Here is an 11,422-nt window from a genome sequence, read left to right on the forward strand (position 1 = left end):
GGTGCTTTGGTGAATAGTTGTTCACCTAGCCCCTGATGGTCTCCCCTGATATACTTGTAAGCTGCCACCAAATCCCCCCAAAAATCTTCTCTTTTCTAGGCTGAGCAGTCCCATATCTGTCAGCCTCTCCTCGTATGGCTTGCTCTTCAGGCCTCTAATCATATGAGTGGCTCTTCTCTGGACTCTCTCACATCCTTCATCACACTGTTCTTCAAGTGCGGCGCCCAGAACTGGATGCAGTACTCCAGCTGCAGCCTCACCAATGCTGAGTACAGCAGGAGAATAACTTCCCTAGTTTTGATTAAGATGCACTGGCTGATGCATGCCAGCGTATTGTTTGCTGTGCTAACTGTGGCATCACACTGGTGACTCATATTCATTTTATTGTAAATTATGACCCCCAGATCCCTTTTGAACGTGGTGCTAGCCAGCTAGTATGACAGAGCAGTGTAAAAGTATACAGAAAACTAAGAGGAGAAGCCATCAAAGGGAAGAGAAGATAAAAACGAAGGAAGGAAGAAACATGAGGAGATGTAGAGAAAAATGAATGCAGGAATGTGCTTAGCCTGCTGCAACTCTTTGAAGGAGAAACAGTATTTTAAACTATGTTAAAAAAAAAAAGCACAAGAAAGACAGCAAAGAATTCGGTAATGGAAGATATGATGTTGCCAAAATCAAGTGAGGGAATATTGTCTTTGCAGAGGCATTGGGTGGAAAGAAAAAGATGGATATTACAGACTCTTTAGTACAAGACATTACAGGATTTAGTAATATCCCAAATGTAAGTACAGAAACAGAACGAACAACTGAAAAAGGACGCAGGTGGAAACACGATAATGAAATAAAATGGCAGAAAGATGGGGCAGGGGAAAGAGGGAGATTTTGATTGTAAATTTAAGTACCCAGGTCAGAAAAATTCTTGTTACTACACTGTCAACACATGTAGCCAACCAGAGAGCACCGTACAGAATTTAATTTATTCTACCTATAATTTAAGGATGGCATGACTAAGGGTGGAAAGATCTGACAAGATCACAGCCTGAGATAGTCAGAAGGTACAGCAATCTTCAATTTCAATCAGTGTGTCATATGAATTTATCTTTGTAGAACAGCTATTTCTCGCGGCGCTCATGAGATCATAGCCCAAGAATAGCACAACTGTAAACAGCACTAGTAATTATCAGGTACAACAATATTTTCATAAAAAACCTGATACCTTAAACTCCTCTTTCATTATTAAAAGGCCCACACTGAAAAGTTACATGAGGATTAATAAGAAACCATCTCTTTGAATACCATACTGGCTTAATTTTTAGTCATTAAGAGTGACCTACTTTACTGACCAATGGCTTTTCTTGCACCTGCACGTTTGTTGTCCCCAGTTCTCGTTATTAGCATAATTTGTTGCAATTGGCTCAAATCCCGTTTTCCCATGAGCTTCATTGGTTGGTGCATTCTGAGTAGGCATCAAATGCTTGTCTTTTTCAATCAAATTTCTCTGTATGAATTAAAGTTTTGGTGGCTCTGATCCCTCCTAATTAAAAGGATAAAGGGAAGCCAAGGAAAGAAACAGAAGGTATTTTCACTGAAAAGAACTAAACCTGCCACTGTTACTCAAGCATGGGGGTTAATCCTGCCACCACCAATTTGGCAGACACATGGCTGCCTCAGAAAAGCTGAAGTGGGGGGAAAATAAATGTTGCAGATACCTAATTCTCATTAAGTATGTCACTACTGGTTTACTGACTTGCCTACCAACTTCAAGTGCAAGCATAAGGAGGAAGCAACCAACCATCTCTAGCAGAAACAGTAATGTGAAGATCATTTTTTCCCATTTAAAAGGGATATGTGTGCAATGTAAAGAGAAGTCTCTAAAAAAGAGACCATCTTTAATTAAAATACAGAAAATACAGATTTGGTTAGGGGGCAGACAGCATTTATTTTTCATGTTACAATTGAATGTTTTTATAAATGCAAAATTAAATAATTATTTATCTAGAAAAGCTTCTTTAGTCAGTAAAGAAATTTTAATACCTGCACCCATACCAAGAACTTTTATGAAGTAGGAAGACGTTACATTTGCAGAACTATCCATATTCTAATAATTTAACTTACATTTTTTAGATTACTAAACAAAAGCATGCTGAAACATAGTTTCATAATTAGTAGGGTCGGAAGGGACCTGAGCAGATCATCAAGTCCGACCCACTGCCATGGGAATTAAAAAAAAAAGTACTGGGGTCAAACGATCCAAGCAAGGTGACTGTCTAGCCCTGTCTTAAAGACCCCCAGGGTAGGAGCCAGCACCACTTCACTTGGAAGTTGGTCCCAGATCCTAGCTGCCCTGACAGTGAAGTAGCGACTCCTGATGTCTAATCTGAATTTATCCTCTGCCAGCCTGTGACCGTTATTTCTAGTCACTCCTGGTAGTGCTCGGGGGAACAGGGACTCCCCCAATGCCTGCTGGTCCCCCCTGACTAGTTTGTAACAGGCCACTAGATCCCCCCTCAGCCTTCTCTTGTGGAGGCTGAACAGGTTCAGGTCCCGTAGCCTCTCCTCGTAGGGCCTGCCTAATTATACATGTAATAGGGAAAGTGAAAAATATCCTAAATAGCTGTTATTTTAAATAGAGATATGGTCAAAAAAGGGGCTATGGAAAAGGGATTACTTTTATGTTACAGGCTTGCTTCCTGTTCATCTACTTGGTTTGTTGAGAAAAGTCATTTTTTAATTTTGTTTGTTTGTTGATAAAAGTAATCTGTCAAAAATGTACACCCTTTTTTGCCTTGTTCAGGAGGAAGAACATAGCAGAACTGAGCATATTTGGGTGAAGATAAAAGATGATATAATGGTGGGGATTTACCAAGTTAGGAAGTAGAGGTAGATTAGGCAGTCTTCAAGGAAATTACAAAATTATCCAGAAGTTAAGACGCTTGTCACAAACCCATCCATAAGGTAGCCTCGGAGCCCTGAGTTTCTCCCCACTGCATTGCCACTACCCCAAGGAACAAACTGAGTTTGTGCCAAGATCGCTCCCTGTCTCCGCAAGCCTCAGGTCCGCTGCCCTTATACTGCACACTGCAGCTGCAGTGAAGGAGTCTCTGCCAGCCCCAGAAATTACTGTATTTACCTGAATAAGATTAATTAAAGTTTAAGATGTAGTAAGACCTTGTATAAAGTAATGCCTAGTAAATTTAGCAAAGCCTTGAAGTAAACGTGTATTATAATTTTCCATGTATATAATTTAATTATTGGAGGATCATCTCAAATTCTCGCCCCCCTGCTGCAGGTAGCGGAGGGAGACATGATGAGGCAGTAATGGGGAAGACAGTACAGGAGTGATAGTGAGGGAGATAGTAGGGGAGCATGTGGTAGGGCAGGCAGTGAGAGGCAGGGGCGAAGCAGCAAGGGGGCAGGCAGCGAGAAGGCAGTGGAAAAAACAGGCAGCTTGCCCCATGCCACCTTTTCCCTCGCATTTACCCCCCCTTTGTGCCTGGCCCCCACAGCCTCAGACTCCCACTCTCCTCCCCCATCCCCTCTTCCCTCCTCCACATCTCTTCTGCCACCCCACATACTCATGTCCCCACCCTTGTGACAGCTGAAAATTATGTCTGTGTGATAAAGGTGCTTGCCGAAGGCTCTACGAAGATTAGACCAAGTGTTTTTCTGTATTTGTTTAGATATTAAGGTAAATATTGTTGCTAAGAGCCTAATTAAAGTTTAAGATGTAGTAAGGCCTTGTATAAAGTAACGCCTAGTAAATTTAGCAAAGCCTTGAAGTAGTAAGGCCCTGTGGCATAGTTAAAATTAACCTTATCAAAGGAATGCAAGGCTTGTACTGCTATTAGTCAGTCTAAGGACAATGGAAGTAAAAAGAATCTGAGTAGCTGTAAGTTATCAGCACAGTTCAGAAGTCAACAATTGGCTGAAACATCTGGAAATCATTCAGAAGGAAGATACAGCTCTGTGAAAGGGATTAATTAGCTGTTGACCTGGATTGGTGGGCCCATGGATCTCAAGGAGCCCAAAGACTGAATACCAGAGTCCTTCCTGGTACCACTCAGACAGCGCTGATTGGGGACATCTGACTTCACTGAGCTTTGTGAAAAGAGAAACTTGTCGTACATCAAGCATCAGAGGGCACTGCCGATAAGTTGCCGATGCAAATTATTATCGTCTGTCTTTATCTGTCTTAGTATACTACGCATAGTCATGTTTTTGTTAAGTCAATAAACCTTTCTTGCCTTCCTACCCCTGACCATACTCTCAACCCCAAACCCTCTGCTGGCAGCTGGGACACCCCTCCTCCCTCCTGTTTTCCTCCCCACCCTAAAGTCTCTCCCTCCCTGCCTACCCCTGCAGCTCCCCCTTACCATTGCTCCAGCACCAGCAGACTATGTCCCATTGCAGCCTGGGGGCACTGAGCAGGGCTTCAGCGCAGCTTCAGATGGGGCAACAGGGGCTTGAGGCTGTGGAGGCAGAGTGGTAGGGCGGTGGAGGGCAGGCAGAAGCCAGAGTCACAGAAGCTGTCTGCCCCCCACCACTTCATACTCAATTGTAAGACCCCTTGCCCTTTTTTAAAATATAAGTTTATCACTGTCTAGCCAGATTTTCTAAGCACTTCTGAATGGGGAACAATACACAAAGCAAGTCAAATGCTAATTTTCAACCACTGACTGTTGTCTAAGTGTTAACAGGTGACAGTCATCAAATTAATTATTGCCTTTCTAAAACAACCCTGGCTGAAATATAATGATATATAAAAATTACATTTATATCAAATATTATAACATACATGGTTATGAGAACAAAAAAATTGAGAGCTTTCCAATAGCTACAATTAAGAGACCGAATACCATAAGTGTAAACTTAATTTGGGCAAGCAGACATGCATGCCATTTGGTGAAACCCCAAAAGTAGCTCTGCCTTGGGGTGAATCCATGACAATAGTATTGATGGGGGACTTCAGTTTTCTGGATAAGTGCTGGAAGAGCAATGGAGCCAAACATCAAATGGTGAACAGGTTCTTTACATGGGTGAAGGACTTTCTGTTCCATAAGTTGAGGCACTAACTAAAGGATTCTCCATCTAGGATTTTGTCAGAAAAGAATGAATTGAGTATGTGAAGGTAATGGGTAACCTGGGAGGAAGTTATCATGATATAACAGAATTTACAGTTCTAAAATGGGTAGTATTCACAGGAAAAACTAGCCAAAGCCACACCTCTGTAAATTATTTGGAAGAGATGGGGAATGATGACAGGAAGACTTAAGTTAGCATTTGTGTGGAAAATAAATGAAGTTCAAAAAGTGGCAATGTGGGAAAATGCACCAATAATAGGGTTTGAAGTGATAAAAGGTACTTGTAAGCAGTACTATTGAACAAACTGATAGGTGATAGGAGAGGAAAAATTGAAAGGAACCCACTATGACAGAAGGAAAAATGAAATATGGTGTGAACATTATGTAAGGAGCTGAGAGATTCTACTAGTGGCACCTATATGTAGTTCTAGCTATCTCGATATCTGAAGGAGCTAAACAAATTGTAGGGAATTAATGGACTAGCAATAAAAATCTTGAAGCCCTGAAGAAAGAGAGATTTACAAAGAAAGATTAAAAACTAAATTTACTTATAATATTGGAGTTTAAGTACTGAAAGTATGCAACAACAAAGAATAAATTGTTCAGTATGATCAACAAGAAGTAGCAGTACACAAATGAAGAAAGAAGCTAAATATAATGAAAAAACCCCATTAACAGTAAAGATGCAGACACTGGGGAATACACTGCACTAGTGTATTCCTGATATACACTTCCAGCCATATAGAAGACCCAGTCCTGTCCTAACAGGGAGAAAAAACAAGATAACCTAATGAGTATTTTCCTCTTCCTGATGCTTAGAGGAAAAGTCTGCAATGAAATCTAAGTCAGTGGTTACCTTAATAAGCATGCTTAAGCCTTATATTCAACTGTGCTGCTGCAATTGAAAAAAAATCAGCCAAATGAACTACCTTGCCACTATTGTGTTGATTCTCACCTTTCAGTTAAGAGGAAAAAACCTACCTCAGCCAGATGTCTAAAAAAAAGGGAAGAGTTTAAGAAAAGGTTGATTTCAAGTGCTATTCTCTTTGGTGCACTTTAAATTGGCACCTATAAGAATGTTACTTTTAATTAACAGACATATATGATATGGGTCCCTGTGATAACAAGGATTGCATTTGGTGACCAAGAATATCCCTTTCTGTTCCTAAAACATTCACACAGTGACACTGGACACTTAAATGTAAGATGCTACACTGAACAAACTCAGCATCTGTACAGGTGACTCAGCAACATCTTTGATTTATGATGTCTCTTCCCAATTCAGGAAAGGTATTTTTGGAATTCCTTAGTGGTGGCAGAAGTGGCACATCTGACTTTACCTTGTCACTGTGTTTAGCACTCTGTCTGATATATGAACACATCCAATACCAAAGCAAAATGTTTTCCTGTGTCTAGTATTTTTCTTGCCAATACAGAAACAGAAAATGGCCAGGTGGTTACAGCAGATGCCAACTAATACTGCATATATGTTGTGAGCTATCAGGTAAGTGTTGCCATTTGGTTTTCTGTGCTGGTGCAGGGGAAGGTAGAAATATGTTATATAGATATGCACATAGCAAGGCACTCATGAATACACTGTGAAGAAATTTCCATTTCTCTTAATCAAATAATAAAAAGGAGAGGCCTCTATGATACCCACTGCAATATCCCATCCTTCATTATAAATTCTTGGTTGATAGAAAAGAATAGTTAAATGTAATATAATCAACTCTTATCCCTAATGACCATAAATTACTTACGTTTACACCAAACAGGGCTGCACACAGACAATAAAACAAAGATCAAAGTGTTATATCCAAATTATATTTTGCACTAAAACTGATATATTCCATTAAATATGCTACCTATGTGCAATAAAAAGAGAAAAAAGTGTGCTAGAACAGTACACAGGCTGTTACACCGTATGTGTTTGCAGGACTATAATAAATGTTTTTAATCTATGAAACATCTGGGACCAAAACAAAAAAAAAAAATCAATTTGTACCATTTTTAAGATAGAATGGGTTTATAGTGTGTAATCCAGCTTTTGCAATATAAACCTGCAGAAAACTAACAGCAACGGTCTATTCTTTAGGCTTTTTCTAGGAGTATAAAATATGCAGAATCCTACCAGGCCATATTGCCATGGGCTGTGTTGTCAAGGTGACAGAGTAGCTCCAGGGTTTGAGTGTTGCTTGATGAATCATCAGGGGATTCATGACTGCCTGATTCCAATTCCTTCGGCATCCTCCAAACAGCCGCACATGTCATGACTTTACTGTCTGAAGCTAAGCAGTAGAGGATAATGTCAACAGATCATTGTATAGGAGACGCATTTTGTATAAAGTGCACCAACATTTACACTCATTTATAAGCAGTACACATCTGCTATTTAAAATATTTAAAATATTATTTTAAGCTGTACTCAAAGAATGCTGAACATAGATAAAGGTGCAGGCCTCAAGTTAATAATCATAACTGAACGAAAAACTCATCATTAGTTCACATTTAACCCCCTTTTCTATGTTTTAAAACTCTAAATCAGCTCTGATGAAAATGCAGTTCTCCTGACAGTAGATATTCAAAGTTTGTTCATCTCACTGATGTTAGAAATTAAAGTGACCCCTTGCCAGCGGTTGGTTTTCACCCAAGCGTTAGCTACAAATTTTAACATCCCTTTTTGTGGATTTACTGGGTTACACCCACTTTGTGTCTATGGCACATATACAGTACATCCTTTGCTAGGAAAGACTGTTTACCAAAATGATTTGTGTTCTAAATAAATAAGTTCAAGTGTCTCCACCTCTAATTCCAGCATTCAAATGAACAATTTCCTAAAATATAGGATATTAAAATAGAAAGAGAAGCAGCAGAATATGTTTAAAACAATGTGTGTAAAATTTACATTTTTAAAATGATACAGTAAAATATTGGTGCATCTCTAATGCACGAGCCAGTAATGACATGGAGAAAAACGAAGTCACAGGGCCCATCTCTCAACTGTCTCTCAGCATGCTTAGCAATGTGCACCAGTACAAAGTGTATGCAAGTGATACTAGATTAGAATGGCACACGCATTTTATATTGGTGCAAATTGTTAAGAGTCTGGTCCACGGTGCACAAAAGATGGAGAACAGGTCAGTACAAGATAGCATTGTGCAAAGATATCACTGTGCAAAGAAAATCTCATCTTTCAGGGTAGTAACAAGGATGCCAATAATAAAGAGATGGTGTCTAAAGCATGGAGCAGGGAGAAAGGGGGTGAATTTGATTCCGTATTAAAAAATATTCTAAGTAAAAAAACAATGGGTAACTAACAGTGAAGATATGCATGTATAGTTACTTAACATCATGGCTCTCTCTTGCAGTTCTTATAACTGATTCTTAGTACATTCAACTGGTTTTAGTCAATGGTGACTGATTAAGAAGCTATGAACTAAGGAAATTGTGTTGGCTTTGACAGCCTGTGGAAAGGAAAACAGAGAATCCGTGCTAGAAAAGTGATTTAAAAAAGAGGTAAGTCAGAAAGTGGCCTTCTTGGACTGTGATGTCAGCGATACATTTGTAGGAAACCCAGCAGCATAACAACCAGGGTCTGCATCCTGGGCAGTAGGCTTCATGGCGAGAGCTGAAGTGGCTGCAGCAGCGATTGCAGCAAACCAGGCTGCTGCTGCCATTCTTACGCTCCCTCCAAGCGGGAGCCCTGGTCATCTACCCCTCTAAACTACTGACGAAACCAGCATCCATGCTGTTAAAGAAACTGGTCTAGGCATTAACAATAAATATGAATAAAGCATTCTGAAGAGATTAAAAAATTAATATAAAATAAAATAGAATAAATAATGCATCTTAAATCTGAGAGAGAGAGGCAGGAAAAGCAGCCACCTACTAAAGTGAAACATGGATGAAATTAAGGAAAACCAATGGAAGAAAATGCCAATCAGTTCCCTGAGGAAAGGCTGAGGGACCTGACTGGCATTTTACGTTGCAGAGTTCATAATATATGGCTATTTGAATTTTGTGAGTTGTATTTGGTGAGCTGTACGTACTATGAATGTGAAAAAAAAAATGCCTCAACTTGCTATCACATGAACAACATCTCTAGAAAAGTAAATGTACTGAAAAGTCCCCTGTCATTTGTAACCATGTAACTGGGTCTCTGTTGCAAATGCTGTCTCATCACCCAATGCTACAACATTTAAGGCAATCCCTCCACCTCACAAATACAGATATCAAATCAAAAAGACAAAGCAGCATATTACAGCCATTTTTCCCAAGAGGTGAATTGGTGCACCCCACAACTAAGCATTTTGCGTTATATGAATCATGTAAGCATAATGAGCACTTAAACTGAATTGAATTTACAGTATGTCCTATAAAGACAGCATTTCCTGAAAGAATGCCATGCCTGGATACTCAATATATGTGCTCTCATCGCTGGTAAGTAACACTGAAAGGATCACTATACACACAAAGTTTCCTCTCTTCTACAAACACTTGCACAGAAAAACATTAAGGGAGCAAGCTGTATAGAAGAGGACATGGAAGACTGACTCTCCAGAGGCTGATTATGGCCTGCAGAACCTGCGGAGAAACATGGCAATTGATTTTCAACCAGGTTCTGCTTTCAGAAAGTTTGAGATGCTGAGGAGGTTTAGCAGCTTTAGTCTTCTTATATTTGCCCCAAGATACATATGAACAAGTTTGCTTAAAGGCATGTTAATGATAAAACCTACACCACAGCAGTAAAGCAGACTCAGCATGCAACCACAATTTATTGCTTTAATGAATTTTGAGAACTTTTGAAAACTCTTCATTTTTAAAGATATTTTAATCTACTGAATGATCTAGTGTTACCAGTAATAGAGTAGTATCCAGCATGTGCTAGGCACTAAACATAAATATATAAAGGCATGGTGCATGCCTAAAGAAGTTACAGTTGACAAGAAATAAATGTTTTCCTTCAATCATCTTCAAACTACAGTAGTAAGTCAACCAGCTCTTCTAAGCTGAACTAGGTAGTTTCATATAACCTATTATTGCCTTAAAAACCAAGATTAAAAACTGTACTCCAAGAGCTTCCCCATCCTTGGGGAGATGCTGACAGTAGCAGGGAAGCCCAGCAGAGGCTGTGATCCAAATGTGTAAGCAGCCTGAAGAGTTTACCTATACAATAAGTTCAGAAGCAACTAGCTCCCAACATCACAGCTATGATTCACACCTCAAACCCCCTGAAAAAATTTTAAGCTAAGTATTTCTGTGGTGCCAAATCTAAGGAAGGTGCAAATATAACTTACAGGTTGACACCTCCACTTAAGTTTTGAACCCCCTGATGAACTTTAAATATCACTATTACATACACAAAGAACTACTATATTTTCCCACATACCACGTGCTTCAACAAAAGACATGCACCTTACTTTTGGAAGAAAGGATGTAGAAAAAAATAGTTTTTCCAGAGCAATGTTCAACTCTGTAATAGAGCAGGTCTTCCTGGAAACAGAGAGGCCAGATCCTGACGTGCAGGCACCTGCATTTCCTTGGGGACAAACAGCTGCGGCACAATATGTGCAGCTACTACTTGTCCCTAGGGAACACCCATGCACACATGCTCTGGTGCGGGGTGGGAAGGCTGGGGCCAGCACCTGGACTGACCCCCGATGCCTTCCTGTGGCCCTGGGGTGGTCCCAGAGCTTCAGCAGTGGCAATCCGGAGCTTTGTAGGCAACTGGAGTATGGTTCCAGCTAGCCAGGCTCTGGTTTGGGGCAGCACACGCTGCTGCTATGTGCACTGCCCCACTTTTTTTCCACTGTGGGCTTTTTTGACACTGGGATCTCCCAGTGTCAACACTCCCCTCCCCCGGCACTGCAAATTAGCAGCATGGAGAACACCTGCATGTGTGGTGCTGCAGATGGGTCTGTGGCACTACATGCTGCACACGCACACTTGTCTGGATGTCCCCCAGTGTCCAGAAAGTACGGAAGCCTAGGAGCCAGTCTTGAGTAAGAAAGTAGAAACTTCATATTGTGGTAGGTTAGCAGCAAGGTTAGGTCCAGGATCCTTGAAAGGGTCAGTAGCAAGACTGTTCTTTCTTTAGCATAATAGTTCTTTATATTTCATAGATTTCATAGACATTAGGGCTGGAAGGGACCTTAGAAGATCATCCAGTCCAGCCCCCTGAACAAAGGGCAGGAAGTCAGCTCGGGTCATAGGATCCCAGCAAGATAAGTATCCAATTTGCTCTTGAAGGTGTTCAATGAAGAATAATTTTGCTTTTAAGTCTCAGAATTTCCTGAATAATGAATTCTAGGTTCCCACAAATCCTAATTATTAACCCCCCC

General features: G+C 40.3%; 1 protein-coding gene across 3 annotated transcripts in view; it reads right to left on the bottom strand.

Annotated features, from left to right (window-relative positions):
• TSSC1 (tumor suppressing subtransferable candidate 1) overlaps window positions 1-11,422 on the bottom strand; it is a 231,770-nt gene that overhangs the window by 115,565 nt on the left and 104,783 nt on the right. For all 3 annotated transcript variants that reach the window (XM_019520704.1, XM_019520706.1, XM_019520705.1), the window contains one exon: window positions 7,213-7,369. In XM_019520704.1, coding sequence (XP_019376249.1) covers window positions 7,213-7,369 — 157 coding nt within the window. The remainder of the gene's footprint in view (window positions 1-7,212; window positions 7,370-11,422) is intronic.

The sequence above is a fragment of the Gavialis gangeticus genome, unplaced genomic scaffold, assembly GCF_001723915.1.
Source record: "Gavialis gangeticus isolate Ggan-Ray unplaced genomic scaffold, GavGan_comp1, whole genome shotgun sequence".
NCBI lineage: Eukaryota > Metazoa > Chordata > Crocodylia > Gavialidae > Gavialis > Gavialis gangeticus.